Source organism: Arachis hypogaea, chromosome 9 (genome assembly GCF_003086295.3).
Source record: "Arachis hypogaea cultivar Tifrunner chromosome 9, arahy.Tifrunner.gnm2.J5K5, whole genome shotgun sequence".
Lineage (NCBI taxonomy): Eukaryota > Viridiplantae > Streptophyta > Magnoliopsida > Fabales > Fabaceae > Arachis > Arachis hypogaea.
In genome coordinates this window covers 111,212,244-111,229,697 of record NC_092044.1, presented here as the reverse complement: position 1 = coordinate 111,229,697, position 17,454 = coordinate 111,212,244, and the positions used below count along the sequence as shown (strand labels likewise).

The following is a 17,454-nucleotide window of genomic DNA, read 5'->3' as shown; positions in this document are numbered from 1 at the left end:
TACAACTAGCATGGTCTAATATTCAATCAATTATAATTAGACAGGTTCATTATAATTATAAATAATTGTTAAACTATTTAATTAATTAGTATTCCATAACTTATTAGTAAAACTATTTCCCAAAAGATATATTAGTTGGAAAGAAATTTGGAACCATTTAATATTAATTTAAAGGATTGGTTCAACACAGTTTAATAAAATCACACCTGTATAAAAAGTTATTCACGTGTTACACTTGTTAATTTAGTTACACTTGGTTCATAAAACAAATTTAGATGTTCAGTATTATTCAAAAAAAGTATTGATTTGGATTAGAAAATTTTTTTGTGTGCAAAAAACACTTTTTAAAATAATAAAGTCTTTTTATTAAATTTTAAACATATTTATATGCATTTAAAACAAAAATTTTTACTAAAAAATTAAATTATTTGATTTTTTAAAAAATCAATAATACTTTGATTTTTAAAAAATAGAAGTAAAATAAGTTTTAATTATTTTTTATTAGACATATCATTTATCATAATTAATAATTATAATTTATACCTTTAAAAATAAAAAATAAATTACTCAAATTGAATAATAAATGAAAAAATAAATTGTAACAACATAATATTATCATATTTGCAAATATTAAACTTAATAATTTGTCATGTATCATGTGCCAATTCTATATAATTTGTCATGTATCATGTGCCAATTAAAATCAATGTGCCAATTCTATAAATCATAACTTCTTAAATTAAGAAAAATATATAAAATAGATATATAATTATTTAATCAATATAAAATAACATGATATATACAATTTTTGGAATATAAAAAAGTGTTATTTCTTTTAATAAATTTGTTATATTTATAGGTTTACCTCACATTATTGCAAATAATTTTATTTTTAAGTATTTTCTAAACAAAATTCTTTTTTTCTTATGAGACTTCACAAAGAATATGATTTATAATAAATAAAGAAATAAAATTTCTACCCATTGTTTTACTGTGCAGCAGTGCAGTGCAGGTTTCTTCAAGTCAGGTGTGTTATCTTTTGTTTTTTTTATGATTAAAGGGTTATTTTTTTCTTTTTTTTTTTTTGAATAGCTACAAGACAAAAAATCAACTTACAACTTAATCATACATGGAACATTGAAATTCCAATAAAGTAAATAGAACACCTAAAAATTTTCCTATAATTTGTACCTTAAAAAATAAAAATAAGTTACTCAAATTTAATAATTTTATATGAGCAATGAAAAAGTAAATTGTAGCAACATAATAGTATCATATTTGCAAATATTAAATCTAATAATTTGTCATGTATCATGTACAAGATAAGATTCAAGTTTATGATTTTAATTTTTTTTTCAATTAAAATCAATGTGCCAATTCTATAAATCATAACTTCTTAAATTAAGAAATAATATTTAAAATAGAAACATCATTATTTAATAAATATAAAATAACATTATGTGTGTGTGTGTTTTGGAATGTAAAAAAATGTTATTTCTTTTAATAAATTTGTTACTTTTATAGGCTTACCTCACATTGTGTGTGTGTGTGGAATGTAAAAAAATGTTATTTCTTTTAATAAATTTGTTACTTTTATAGGCTTACCTCACATTTTGTGTGTGTGTGTGGAATGTAAAAAAATGTTATTTCTTTTAATAAATTTGTAAATTTTTAAATAATTTTATTTTTAAGCATTTTGTTTTTTTTATGATTGAAGGGCTATTTTTGTCTTTTTATGAATAGCTACAAGACAAAAAATCAACTTACAACTTAATCATACATGGAACATTGAACTTCTAATAAAGTCAATTGAACACCTGAAAATTTTCCATTTAGATATGTTTGCTTGATAAATAAATGTTACATAAATATAAATTGAAAATGGCAAAGACATGGAAGGAACACTATAGAAAAGAGACTCGATTGCAGACTCAGGAGTTCAATAAGGACATGAGTGTGCTTGGGGATTTTACAGAGTTAAACCTTAATGTCGGCCCCTAAACCATGAAACCAACACTAACCTTAGCCTGAACTCTCACTCTACCCCAAACCCTTAACAAAAGAAATTTCCTCTAGACAGGCTAAACCAAGAATGGTGCAAACCAAATTTTGCCGCCTTCTTCATCTTGTTGTAATTATAAGTCTAAACCAACAAACAATCCTCAATTAAAAAATTTGATTGTCACAAGTACAAACTCCAACAAAAATAATCGAAGTATTTAAACCTCAGGTCGTGTCTCAATGAATTGCAGGGTTGTGCTCTTGTTATTGGCTATGAAGGAATTTTTGGGGTTTGATTGTGTACTAAAAATATAAATCTTTTTTGTACATAAATAATTTTTATAATGACCTACAAACATGGTCAAACAAGAGTAAAGTTTCTCCTAAAGGTATTGGGTAAAAGGATGGAACCCAAAAGAACACTTTGAGGAGTTGAATTTCTCTTCAGTGGGAACTAAATTGGTGGTAAATTGGTGGAAGTGGATTGGTTGAATTTGGAGTGTAAAGAGCGTCATCTAGTTAAAAGAAAACCAAACCAGATGTCCCTTCACTGATGTCACATGTCATGAGCTTTAGTTTAACGTGTGGGAATTAACTCCCTGCATTGAACAATTGAAAAGACTTAAAGTGACGGGAATACCAAAAGATATTTGGGATAAAAAGAATAAACCAAATATCAGACTAAAACCATTGGACAATAGATTTCTTCTTCATCATGGTTTTACACTATAAAAAGGACCTCAAGCCACCTCTGTAAAGCACTTTCACCTTGACCTTCTTCTAGGCCTTTCTAACTTCTGAAGCTAAGAAGCTAAAAAACTCATCTTTTGCTCTACCCAAATTTCCTTTCATAGTTCTTCATTTCATTCATCACCTTCACGAGTAAAAACTGGCATTCGAGTGTTCCACCAGAACGCTCGACAACCATTAACCAGTCCATGTCCACTTTAAACAAAGCTCATTCATCCTCTTGTGACATTAGTGGAGGTCTCAACACTTGTTCTCCACCTCTATTTCTCATAATTAGTTCTTGTATTGCTTATTTGTCATTAATAAAAGTGTTTTTCCTCACAAGTATACTTACCCGGAATCTCTCATCTAAACCATTATTTTTCACTTAATCTATTTTTTACGAAACTCACCCGAATCAGGGTTTTTTGGACTAATTAACAAGAAATGTAATTTGCAAAAGAAATAAGCTAATAACTAGGAAAGCTCTTGGCAGGGAAGATTGAATGTATGATATTGCACGCAGTAGGCGTGACTACGGGGAGCGGGTACCTGATTATCCGTCTGAACCCGAACCAAACCGAATAAATTGGTTCTGGAACCAACAGGTAATCGGGTTCAATCCGAACAACACCAATGACCTTTGTTAGTAATTGGTTCGGGTATCGGTTCTGGGGGTGCGGAACCCGAACCGACCCGGGAACCCGAGTTTAGTTTTTAATGTATTTGGTGTTTAACATGTATGGGTTATTTCTATTGGTGTTACATGTTTATTGTACTTGTTGAATTTTTAAGATAAAAATTTGTTTTTTTTTCGTGAATTAAACCTTATATTCTCTGAGAAGGTTATACCACGTGAAAACGCTCTTTAATGAAACTTTAGCTAAAAGTTATCGGGTACCCAATTACTTAAACTGAACCAAACCGTTATTAATCAGTTTGGTTTGGTTCAGGTAAATGTATAAAAATTCGTAAATCTGAACCAAACCGAATCAATAACATTTTGGTGGGTTCTGTTTTAATTTTACCGATCACATTTTGACTGCAGTAAAATGCATTCCCAAAGCCTAACCCTAAACGCTAGCGCGCATTCGCATGTGGTGCGGCAGGGAACACCCTGTTGTGCCAACAGCCAACTCTGGCGATTAGTTTTCCACGTGAAGGGACTTACTTTATGGCTAGATTGCCAACTAATAGAAAATCCATTTTCCCAAACAAAATGGAGTTTTTTTCATTTGGTCCCTTATTGTTAAAAAATTAAGACACATAACATAATGGATTACACAAGATGCGTATGTTTTACCCAGAAAAGGTGAAACTATATAAAGGGTAACGTTGCCTGTAATCCTTCCATGAAGGACCACGATGTTGAAGTTATTTTTTTTAAAATTTAGGGTTTATATGAAATTAAATTAACTTAAATTTAAAGTTTAATTTTTAAGTCATTTGCAGATGTGGCACGATCACATTTCACTCTTTTAATTACAAAAATGACCATTGCACTCTCCGCACAAATGAATTTCTATTATATCTAATATATTATCCAATTATATTTTCTAAAATTTTCAAATTAACACTAAAAAAATTTTTTCGTTTTAGTATTAAAGATAAAATCTTAGTCAATGAAAATATACTAAATGTTGTTTTAGTCTTATTAAAATTAAATATAAATCTCTAATTTCTAATGCGTAAACCATATGAAAATTTCTATAAAAGACAATTCCTACATAACAATTCGCTTGCCACCCTTATTCTTTTATTTCTATTTTTTCCTGTATAAAAATCGCTGGTCAAAGGTTTTATAATAGACGTGTTCAGTTGGACACACCAAAATGATCTCCTCATGTCACATCCTTATATTTCCAATGATGAAGTGGCTCCTGACATCAATCCATTTACGGGATTTGAACCCTAAACCCTCCACCTAGAATGAATCTGTGAGGCATCAATGACCATGGCTTTGCAAACACACTCCTCATGTCATTATTGTAACCGACCCTTGCTCCCATTCATGGAAATTAACTCACTTAACATTCACCAATTGCCTAGGCCAGACCTAAAACGAACCCGGAACAACACAGGACCAGAAGCCCTAAGACTTGAAATTCAATACACAGCAACAGATATTGCTTTATCAAGTTGCCTAATCTTAGATGTTCCGGAAAGGGCAACTTTATCGAATAATGGCAGAAGTATCAATCCAATCAAGAGTGATGTGACGTGATTGAAGAGACAAGATGCTATCTTCAGGCTTTTTTGGGTGTTGTTATTGAAAATATCAGTGTGGAAGCTTCCCCAAGAAGTCTTGTACACCCTACAAAGACAGTATTTGTTCTCAAGGTGGAGGAAGCAAAATCACTTAACATTTCGTTCCCCAAATCCTTCCACCACCAAACCCCCAGAAATACTTACTCAGCGACGCTTGTCCAGGCACAATGGAGTGAAGCATGCAACAGTTCACATATTTCGTTGTCACAAAGGGATATAACACGGGCGTATACGTGTCGTTTGAAAAAGCCAACAGGCATATCGTCAACCACCCCGAACCGGAGTACACCGGGTTTAATAGTTACGTGCTCGCACTTCATGCCTATGAAGCAAGGATGGAAACGCTGCGAGCGAACAAAGAGGCCACTTCAGAAATGATGGCGGAGACAGGCACAATGGAGTCTCCGCCGCGTGCACCCCAAACGCTCCCAACCTCGACGGACGCGTTGCACCAATTGTTGGTGGTAAAGTTCTGATTTACCCATTCATGAATGTAACTATATGCGAATTTAGTAACCTATTAACTACATAGTCATAGATTTATAAGAGACCAAACACTTCCACACTAACTGTGTACTGTAATTATAAATAGGAGCACCATTGATTCCAGCAGATGAGTGTGCATCGCATCACTTTGCCCTTACCAACAGCATGGAGCTATGGCTACTGATGTATTGCTACGACACTGCAATTCCTGCCCCATGTTTCTTCCGTGAGGAAAAATTCCACCGCAAACTCGGACCTATGTATGCATTCAATGTTGTCATCCCTGGAAACCCGCTTGGACCAAACGTCCGCGCGAAGGGTCGGTACACGTTCCTGGAGGATGACGTGAGGGAGGACGTTGCGTTCACCATGTTGTGGTTCCTTTTAGAAAACACGGGTAAAGAGGTTACAGACTTCAACTATCTTCATGCTAAGGCTTTGTAGAGGGTAAACGGAAATCTTCAGGAACAGATAACGAGGCTGGAGTCTAAGATACACATGCTTGAATCTATTTGCGACAACAGCCTTGATTGCATCACCCCGTAGATTGAAGTTAAAGTCATGGCTGCTACCCCAAGCTAACCGTTTGTTTGTTGCTTCTAAGTTTGGTTTTCTAATATTTGTCATTTGTGAGCATCTTTTACTTGGTTCAAGTAAAGAATTAAAGACTTTTGTTTGAAAAAATGCCATTTTGTCGTTATATATCTTGTATGTCCTGATGAAATGAGACTGGGAAACACTTCCAAAAACTTTTAACACGTTCTTTACGATGCCATGGTCCGTAACCAAATGGTCGGAGGCAAATGGCACTCCAGGTTCGCCGATTAAGTAATGAAAAACGTGAATCCGGAGTTAAATGTAAATAAAGAATTTTTAAATTGGCTTCAGGAATTCGAAAATTGTAAATTTTCATTATTCACTAAATGTCGACATCAATCACCTGGATTTGCCTGTGATGTTGAGCTCATTGTTGATAATGTCACTTAAATAGTAATTACGAAGGTGCATGTAACATTTTCCCACCATCATTTACATAGGATTGTCATGAATACAAATTGTGTTCGGAAAACTTATCTTAACATAACATTTAGCTGATTCGAAAACTTATGTTAAGTGTAAAATATGGCTGATTGATTACTCATTAACAAAACCATTGAAAATAACTAGTATTGCAATGGCATTGAAGATAGAATTCGCTTAAGGTACACAAATGAGTTTTGAAACATAATAATTATACAAACTTCATGTTGCCGCACAGCGATGAATTACATTTGTGACAAGATTTGTTTTCATTGTCCAAAAAGAGTCTGTCTATGATAAATAATATCTCCCCAAAAAGCAGGCCACCTCAGTCATGCGATACTTGGACATCCGCAATCACTATTATTGATGAATGCTTGCTCTGCCAAGTTACAGCAAGTCGTTGTCGTTGTCCCGCTAGGTGTTACTTACCGACGTCTGTTTCTTGGCGTCGACTCTTATAGTAGCACTCACATGAATGTGACGACTAAACTGCACAACAAAGCGAGTGGACTCATAACCCTTGGATGCCTACTATGAATCTTTCAACTGCCGGACGTTAACACCTGATGGATAGTACTGCATGTACCAAAGCCAGTCACAATAACTGTATGGAGTCTTCATATTCCTCACAAGCGGCCTGAACGGACACAGACATACTAGTCATGGGAAGTGGTAATACGGCCTCAACAACAACCAAAGGAGCATGTATTCATTGCGAATTCATTCTATTAAACGATTTATCTGAAGGAAAAGCCCCTAGAGTTAACGTGGTAATAATTTGCCAGTGATGACGTATTTCTGTAACAAAGTAATGGTTTACCTTTTGCCGCGGGTGTCGACGGCGGTTTATCCATTCATCTTCGACAACTGCTTCCATTGTCACCCCACTCCTCCACATGCATCGGTTAACTTGCTATACGGTTGCATAAAACTTTTAAGAAGGGATCAGTCAACATAATAATGCAACATCGAAAAAAGCAAGGTGAGCAAAGACTGCCAATGAGTGGGCCAAAGGCTTCCAATTAATGCTGCTCTGATCTGTTAGCCAGTTTGCCTCACACGGCTTCTGATTAACCCTCAATCGTCTTCGTCCTCGTCATCAAATGGGGAAAAAATAGTTGGTTATAAAATTAAATTTGATGAGAGAACATTTACTTACACGTGGATAGAGAACTGGATAAAATGTATAATCGTTATACATAAAGTGAGTTCAAAACGAATTTAAACATATGTTCACCATTACACTTAAAAAAATGAAATAACAACGCTCTGACACTAATAAATCGAGAAGTTCGGACCCACCTTCGTTAAATCGTACTAGTACCACGTAATTCTAGCTCCATTCTACTTTTACTCCATCTTCGGATGATATGTCCGACGATATTCATGATACCAAATTCCCATCCGAACTTTCTTTTACCAAAACTGATCCTTATTACTGTGTTCGACGACACGTGCGATATTAATTATTAGCAAGAGACAAATTAAAGAAACGCAAATAATTATTACGAACCGATTCAAGATGTTGGGAGAAAAGCATGGAATAAGCAGTTAGGTCAACATGTTCAGAGGTGTTACTGTTTTTCAACGAGCTCTTTGCGTTAATCCATAAGGTCAGAGCTCTGGCGGCATCTGAGGGACCTGGAAACCAAAGACCGAAGTCACTTTTTACACAGAAAAGAAGTTACTAAAACAAAGTTACATACCATTCATAAGAAAGAATTAGAATTCGCACAATGCCTGAATAAGCCAACATCTGCAATGGATTCGACTTCTTAATGATTTTCATCCCCCCATCACTTCACTAACCGCCAAATAAACGTTCCGTAACATTTCATATTTGCTGCAGATTAACTTCTATATGTATAAATTTAAGTCATGCTAAAATATATACCACGTAACGGGAGCCCATCGTGTTAATAAGATAGGCCCAGGGACTTTACATGCATCGAGTGAAATGGTCATACTTTCGATAGTGATATGCAGGTCTCTATTCATGAACTATCATTTAGTTGTCTTCTACCATAAATATTCGTTGACTAGGTTTGATGAAGACATTCAAGAGCATTATGATTATCGTCACGTCGGAGCATGAACATACATGTAAAACACAAAGTTACGCGTCACCACTTTTCTTTATAAACTTTGTAAACATTGAACGATTTAGCCGATCAAAAATCACTACCATCATTTCATAAAACATTCAACATCAGCATTCAAGCAACAAATTTTATCTCCCATTGCAGGAATAAATGCTTATAGAAAAGCTAGAAACTTGTTAACAGGATATGAAATAATGGAACTTATCAACTTAACAAGTAAAAACCCTAAACCAATTACGTGTGTATCAAATTATTAACAGTGCAAATCCACTTGTTTAGTAATTAGCGACTAACTCTACTGCAATTAGCAACTTATTACAAAATTAAAATGCGACACACGCAGAGAGTTCGTGGACACTCACGTGGGCAAGTCATACATACAAACTGCACTTTCTTTGCCCGATCCATCTGCATCTGTCATCCGATGCACTCCAACAACAGTCTATAATACAAAAATTACACAAATTATATTAACAGTATCGATTCAACCTCCTTCATAACCAAAATTTAAATATTAACATGTCCAAATATTGGTGGTTAAACTTACAGATAAATTCCGATGTGAAGGGTTTCTACCACCTTCAGTGGTCCCGAGCCCGTTAAAACCCAAACGGTTATCGCCGTCATCGGCACTGACGAATCCATCCACCTAACCCGAAGGTGTTTCGGATCCGTCCGTATTCACATCCCTATCCAACCGTCAACCTGATTTCAGAATCAATGAAATAATCACACAAAATGAACCACAACGACTTTGAATAACAAAAACCACAAAATCAAACAACAAACTCGGCGAATACAAGGACGAGGACTTACGAGGCCAAACCGGAACATTAATATGATACAAAACATGGAGTGGACGCTTCCCATCTAAGATCGCTAAATGTTTGGGAGTTCCTCGTGCTTGTGTTGGATTGGGGATAGGGTTTTAAATATTTGTATCAATGGCTATAACATTCTAGAATGACCTATTTTGTTTTTTTTTTCTTGGGCCGTCCAACCCGACCCAATCTCCATCGCATAACCCTGTCGCAGGTAACACGACCCAAGAAACCTTCTTCTATCCATAGCTGCTGCCACTCGACCATCGCAGCAGATTACACTCGAAGCGGGGGAATATCCAGGTTGGATCACATAGTAATAAGACCAGCTGTTACATCAAGGCCTACTAACACTTTACATGGTCCCATAACCACATGGCCCATAGTGGAAATAACCCACATCCTGGCCCAACCACTACTCAGCTACCTGTTCGTCCAGTTAGTTGGCTATCACTTTCAGCACGGCGCCATAAAAGGCCATCAACTACCCCTGCTCCCCTATAAACCCCCTAAAAGGGGGACAACCGAACCATCAGGTCAATTCATATGGTGTTTCAAATTTTTTGGGATTCACATTACATTAATCCATCTCAATCACAACCGTATCATTATTTAATTGTTAAATCTAACGGATATTAAAACCATATCATCGGAGTTCCAGAAAAGCGGTCTGGATCATTTGAAAAGTTTCCTAAACAATAATGTGTCAACAGTGAAGTATATTTTGGAGATTAAATACACTACTTTTTGTATTTTTTTTAAAAAGAACACTCTCCAAAATGTATATATTCTTTATCATCATCTGAATCTAGTCAACAAAAAAATACACAAATATTATTATGTACTAAAAAGAACTTTGGTACATTAAATTATGCTATTAACAAAGACCGTATAAGAAAACATATTATTACAACAAGTCTCAAAGTAGTCTCTGAAACTGCACTCGAGTCTCGAAGTAATCCCTAAAGTTAATAATTCCTCAAATTCATCCTTGAATAACACTCCGAGACTCATAGTAGTCCTTGAAATAATTTCGGTCCATTCTTGCTACCGGAAAACTGAGCTGGACTAAAACGACGTCGTTTTGTATTTATTAAAAAAAACCTAATCCCCAATACGACATTGTTTTATATTTATAAAAAAAACTAATCCTTATCTTCACCAATTTTCTTCTTCACTGTTCTTCTTCTTCTTCTTCAATTTCATAGTAGCAACAAGAACAACATCATCAGAACCAACAAAAATCACAGAGTTAAGAAAACTAACAATTACAAAAAATCACAAAAAAACCAACAACAATTAGAAAAGATCAATTAACCTCAACCTAAATAGCAACAATCACAAAAAAATAGCAACAATTACAGAATCAAAAACAACAAAAAATCAACCTTGGCAACTACAATAAAACACAATCACCAGCAACAATAATCATCCAAAATATTAAACAATAATGATTAAATAACTAAAAAAATATTAAAAAAACTCACCTTTGCCGCAGAAAAGAGAAGAAGAATGCAGAGGGAGACAAAGAGGAGAACAGAGAGCAGACGGTGACAAGTAGAGAGGGACAGTTAGTCGGGACAATGGAGAGCGCCTAGAGCTGACCGTGAGAGACGTGAGAGACATTCTGTTTGTGGCCTGGAGCGCCTGCCTCGTTGTGGAGCTGTTGGTGGGCTTTGGAGTCACCGGCGAGTGTGGCGGGCTCGAGAGCGATGACGGTGGCGACGGAGGGTTGGGGGTGGTTGACAGAGCGCTTGAAAATAGTGAAAAAGTGTGAAATCTGGACGGCGAGGTCGGAGAGCACTTGGATCTCGTAGTGGTGCGGAGAAGCAGATTGGGAGCGTGAGAGAAGGGGAAGGGGGAAAGGGTAGGTTGGGGAGGGGCGATCGGCGCAGCACCGAAATGGAGGCCGGCGACAAAGAGGGTTGAGGAAAGCTTCTTGTGAGTGAGAGAAGGGGAAGGGGAAAGGGTAGGTTGGAGAAGGGGAAGAGTTGGGGAAGGGAAAGGGAGGGGAAGGGGTGAGGCGTGTTTTTTTTTTTTTAATAAACATAAAACTACGTCGTTTTCAATGTTTTTTTGTTTTCTTTTTTTTTACTTCTCGAAACGACGTCGTTTTAAGATTCTGACGAACGGAAAATCCCTCAAGAATTATTATGAGTTCCGGAGTGGAATTTCATAGACGAATTTAAGAATTATTAACTTCAGGGATTACTTTGAGACTCGAGTGCAATTTCAGAAATTATTTTAAAACTTATCTCCATCCATATTTCATTTCACTTAAAATAAACATCTAATTATCATATTAAATTTTTTGTTAGGATCATACAACACATTCACATACACTAACCTAACTACCACTGTTAGGATTCCAACTTGGTGTGACTTAGTATGAAGCAAACACTTTTATGGTTTTACCACTACATTACATGCCTCAGCAGACAGCCACAGTGAAAGTAGCAATATTTGAAAGAGTTTTTCTTTCTTCTTATTGGGCTAGATCTTTTTTTATTGGGCCATACGGACTACGACAAGAAGCACTATTCCCGGGAATTGTCACGCTGTCAAATCACTCTCATTGACCCCAAAAAAAAAAAAAAAAAACAAAGGGAGATTACCGTTAGTATCCAGCAGCATCAAATATCGATTTTGAAAAAACTGACCTTGAATTTTCCGTTTTTTCCCTCTTTCATTTCATAGTTCATATTTTGTGTTGCAGCCACATTTCTCACTCACTCTCACTTCAATCAAATGAACATAATTCTATTCAAATACTTTTACTAATATTCTCTCTCTCAGATGAAGGATTTCTTGGGTTCCGTTCGCCAATCCTTTGTCTTCAGAACTCCACCGCCAGCCACCGCCACCACCGACGAAGATGGACTATTCGCCGGATTCGTCGACCGGATCAGCTCCACCATCCGCAAGTCCCGCGTCGGACTCTTCTCTCAGCCCCGCCTCAAGCATCCCCGTGTTCCTTCGCCGCCGACACCTCCCAAGTGCTCCGACGACGCCCCTCCTTTCCGGTGGCGGAAGGGCGAACTGATCGGCAGCGGCGCCTTCGGTCGAGTGTACATGGGCATGAATCTCGACTCTGGCGAGCTTATTGCTGTCAAACAGGTCACAATTTCTTTCCCTCCTGGTTTTCAATCTGTTTCTGTTAGATGTAAGATTGCGTTTTGTTGCATAATTGTTGACACCATTTTTGGAACTTGTTGGGTAATTCAGGTTTTGATTGCGCCTGGTTGCGCTTCAAAGAAGAATACTCATGTAAGGATTTAGAGGATTTCGTATTACTGTGTGAGAGTGTACCAATTTTTGCTTTTGAATTTGTGATGATATAATTACTTGCTGTTATGAACAACGCTGACATTCTGTTAAGCTAAGCTAAGCTGGCAACGCTATTTCCCCTTTTATATCAGGCTAATAATATTCGGGAGCTTGAAGAAGAAGTGAAGCTTCTCAAGAATCTTAAGCATCCAAACATTGTTGTGAGTGTAATCTTATTATTATAGTGATGCTGAATGTCAATTGTGGTGCCTAATTTGGTATTAATGAAAGGAAAAGTTATCTTTGTTGTTTATTGTAGAGATACTTGGGAACCGCTAGAGAGGAGGATTCCTTAAATATTCTACTGGAGTTTGTTCCCGGAGGGTCTATCTCTTCGCTCCTTGGGAAATTTGGATCATTCCCTGAGCCAGTAAGTGATTGTTTCTTATGAAATTCATAAAATCTTAAATGGATTGAAACTTGTAATTTGGATCCTTCCCTGAATCAGTAAGTGGTTATTGTATATATTTGTTTATTTATTTATATAAATGCAGGTTATCAAAATGTATACAAAACAGCTTCTACTGGGCCTTGAATACCTTCATGATAACGGGATTATTCACAGAGATATTAAGGTACTTTGCTTTTACTATTAAAAGGCTTTCTCTATATCTGCTTCTACTCAAAGTGTTGTTTGTTCGATATAGGGTGCAAACATTCTAGTTGATAACAAAGGGTGCATCAAACTAGCGGACTTCGGTGCATCCAAGAAAGTTGTTGAACTGGTAATATAACATTCTTCACATTATTAATATTGTTCTTACAAGCTTCTCGTGTACTTCGTGACAATGACTTCTGAAGTTTGTGAATTAATATAGGCAACCATAAATGGTACGAAGTCAATAAAGGGTACGCCGCATTGGATGTCTCCTGAAGTCATTTTACAGACAGGACATACAATGTAAGGTTCATTTATCAGTAATAATGCTATCAAAATGATCATATACTTACCTAAAATTATAGGAATATGAGAAATAGGATACACTTATGACGTAACATTTTAACAAGAAACAATATATTGTTTGGGATTCTTCTAACTTGTGGATTTTTAGCTCTACTGACATATGGAGTGTTGCATGCACTGTGATAGAGATGGCCACAGGGAAACCTCCATGGAGTCAACAGTATCCTCAGGAGGTATGTAATTCAACTCTCACCACCAAGCATACTAATATAGTCTTTGTAAATTAAATAGATAAAAGCGAACCGGACCTTAGACCCTTAATGGACCATCCGTCCTATTTCCATTCCACAAGTTGGTCCTCTTGACTTTATTCATTGTTATTACATAGCTCAGATTTCTCTTGCTTTCAGGCTTCTGCTCTTTACTACATTGGGACAACTAAATCTCATCCACCCATACCTGAATATCTGTCTGCCGAGGCACAGGACTTTTTGCTGAAATGCTTCCACAAGTACATACATATAATGCTTTTACATATCAAGTTTTATCATACCCTGTGTTTTATGCTGACTGCATTTGTTTTACAAAAGTCCAGTGATACAGTTTGACATTTAGCTATTTAGCTGGACAGTGTTAATATATAGTATCAGATGATGTTTTAATCACTACTGATCAAATTTTCGTTGCAGGGAACCAGATCTGAGGCCTTCTGCATCAGACTTGCTACTGGTAATTTGCACATTTTTCTCTCCTTCAGCTAACTTATCTTCAATTATGATTGCATTCACTCAAATTTGTTTGCATTTAACATAACTTGTCCTTCATAACCAATATAGTAATTCTGTCGAAGTCCATTATCTGCAGCATCCTTTCATCTCCTGCAATTACCGCGAGTCTCATTCGATGTTATGCAGTTCAATCAGGGTTAGTTTACCTGCTGTGAACTTATATGTATACAATGTTTACACCATAATTTTTTTTTTTTAATTCACTGTTAACATCTCCAACTTCAGGACTCTTGCAATGCAACACATGAGAAGAAACCTAGAGACTTGTAAGTATATCATCTGTTGTTTGTGGCAAACTTCTCTCAGATATAAAGCGTTAACTAGGATACCATACTGGTTCTGCAGTTTGGATTCTGTTCGGGGATCAACCTGCACAGGCGTGAAGGATGTCTGTCAACTGGATAGCATAAGACTCTCAACTATGTGTTCTGAAAATTTTCTAAAGGCAGATTGCTACCAGAGAGCTGACAGCAATGATGATGACATATGTCAGATAGCTGATGAAGATGATTTTTTAGTTGACACATCAGTAAAACCAAAATCTCTATCTACTTCTGAAGATATAAAGGTGCTGAGTTAGTTCTTCATTTGTCTGCTTTATTTGATGTTTCATGATTAGTTCTTAAATAGTTTGCTTGATATGTTGGCTGGAATAGAGTTTCAATCCAATGTGTGAACCTGTGGATGACTGGCCTTGCAAGTTTGATGAAGATCTAAATTTAAAGGAAAGCAGAATGAACTTGTCTTCAGCTCAAGCTGTTAGTGAAACTATGACAGGTGCTGAACCATATCCTGACGTGAAGGATAAATTCTCATTTTCATGTGAGCATTCAGGAGATGAAGATGATGATGAAGTTACTGAGTCCAAAATTAAAGCCTTCCTGGATGAGAAGGTTCTATTTTGCTACAATTATCATGTATTTGTTTACTTTAATTGTAGTTATACTAAGTAGTTATTTCTTTTAATTTTTATCTGCCTTTTCTCTATAAAACTGACCTGGTTAGAATTTAAAATATTGTTTTCCTCTTGAATAAATTGCATCAGGCCATTGAACTGAAGAAACTCCAAACACCTCTTTTTGAAGAATATCTTAGTGTTTCAAATGCAGCCATTGCACCTATTGCAATTGCACCAAGCAATGATGTTTCGAAAATCCCAAATGCAACATCACAGGGTAGATCTCCTAGTCATGCTAGGAGACGATTGTCAATGGCTGGTAGTGCCAGTGTTTCAAGCAGTAAGAGTCATAACAAATATCAACCACAGCTTGGTGGTGCACCGAATCAACCTTTGCAGGAAATCCAGCCTTCTGATCTTAACGAATCAAAGGAGACTCTTCATGAAGCTCAGCCAGGTTCATTCAGTGTCAGGTATGTATCAGGATTGATAGTGGCACCTTATTTAATCTACCTCCCCCCCAAACTTGTATACTCAAAATGATTTTGCCTGTAGGGCGAGCTTCTCTGAGAGACAAAGAAAATGGAAAGAAGAACTTGTTAAAAGAAAATGGAAAGAAGATCTTTTTAAAGAGATGGACTTTAAGCGAGGTAAGTTTTCTTTATTTGTTTCTTTATTTCTTTATTTTTTTCAACATTAAAAAATGCAACATGCTTATTTGATGCAGTTATGATAACTTGTTTATTTTGTATGTTTTTATCGTTTCGTATATTCATTGTAGCCTTGGGGGATGCAAATATTAATGCAAGCAAGATATAGGGTAGAAGATGGAACTTGAAAAACTATCCTGATCACTAAGCAAATATTAGGGCAGGCATTGACTTCTGAAATGTTTAATGAACTTGTGCGATAGTCTAGAAATGATTTCCATAGATGAAAATTGGACGTGTCCCTAAGGAAAATCTCATTGAGAATTTGATGATTCTTAGTCCTAGATGTTGCATGATTGGGAGTTACTCATGCAACCTCTCTTGAGAGCATTTATTCTCTTTAGGTCAAACTACAAAATTTTCACTTTAACTTTACACTTCTAGTAGATAGAAAATGAATCTTCTGGACTTGTGTAGAGTGAACCAGTTACTTAGGAAGTATATGCATCCTTCATTCTTTGTTTTTTAAACAGCATTGTAGTATGAACATCCTCTTTACTTCAGCATATAATATTTTCTGGAAAGTTTATATTGCAGAGATTTGGCGTAAGGCAGGATTAGGAGGGAAGATAACTTCACCGAAGGATTGCGAGTTTTATGGAGACTGAATGTTGTTCTTCATTATTGTCTTCTCCAGCAGTCAGGCTAATAATTTTTTTTCCATCTGACATTTTCCAAACGGGAGAAGGAGAAACTGTCTTTTTTCCTTCAGCATTACAATTTCCCTTCTTTCAAATATTTTGTCAAATTCCATGTAACATTTACATGCATATAATGTAATGTATGTACTGAGATGCGTATCAAATATCATCATTTTAATAGAAAGAATCAAGTAAATTTAATCTGCTTATTCACATGTACTAGTCTTTCAATCTGAATATTTGGGGTTTTTGGAAATATAGGCTGCCAAAAAAAAAAAAAGATCATCAACTGAACCTTGTTTTGAGAAATTAATTTGCTAATTGTCATAATCAAATTCTTTGTGATATGACAATGTAATCAAAATTATATCTTTGACTATGTACATGTCAGACAAAGGAATGTCATGCCATTAGAATCAAATTTGGATTTTATAGGCAATTGATTGATTCATTGAAGTCCAACTTAGCTGCATTCATGCATATGTGGATTTCCCAAACGTGGCTTTTCTGTTTTATTTAAACCATTATTTCAGGCAAAAACTAGATTATGATTTTTGAGGAAAGACAAAAATTAAGATAATAATAATAAATGAGAACCTTCCCGACACCTAAGATAGCATATGTTTTCATGTTTATTACGACGGAATTAAAAAAACGATGATAATGTGCTACCTACTTGTTTTCTTCTTTTCTTTTCTTTTCTTGGTCATTTTGTGCTACACACTTTGACAACACAAATATAAAGATGGTCAAAGG

At 35.7% G+C, this 17,454-nt stretch overlaps 1 protein-coding gene across 1 annotated transcript; it reads left to right on the top strand.

Moving 5' to 3' along the window:
* Window positions 1–12,043: 12,043 nt before the first annotated feature.
* LOC112711832 (mitogen-activated protein kinase kinase kinase 3) lies at window positions 12,044–16,885 on the top strand. The gene is made up of 17 exons (XM_025764556.2): window positions 12,044–12,547; window positions 12,656–12,697; window positions 12,850–12,918; window positions 13,017–13,127; window positions 13,252–13,332; window positions 13,405–13,482; window positions 13,576–13,658; window positions 13,810–13,894; window positions 14,072–14,172; window positions 14,351–14,390; window positions 14,526–14,585; window positions 14,675–14,715; window positions 14,795–15,017; window positions 15,106–15,342; window positions 15,495–15,820; window positions 15,903–15,997; window positions 16,595–16,885. The coding sequence occupies exons 1-17, from the start codon at window positions 12,227–12,229 to the stop codon at window positions 16,663–16,665; spliced, it is 2,064 nt and encodes a 687-aa protein (XP_025620341.1). The 5' UTR covers window positions 12,044–12,226; the 3' UTR covers window positions 16,666–16,885.
* The last annotated feature ends 569 nt before the right edge of the window (window positions 16,886–17,454 follow it).

Bases quoted from the DNA above. Each gene is read 5' to 3' on its own strand.
- LOC112711832 (XM_025764556.2), top strand. From the start codon at position 12,227: ATGAAGGATTTCTTGGGTTCCGTTCGCCAATCCTTTGTCTTCAGAACT. The intron at 12,548-12,655 runs GTCACAATTTCT...TGGGTAATTCAG, and splicing joins AGCTTATTGCTGTCAAACAG to GTTTTGATTGCGCCTGGTTG. The intron at 13,659-13,809 runs GTAAGGTTCATT...GTGGATTTTTAG, and splicing joins TTACAGACAGGACATACAAT to CTCTACTGACATATGGAGTG.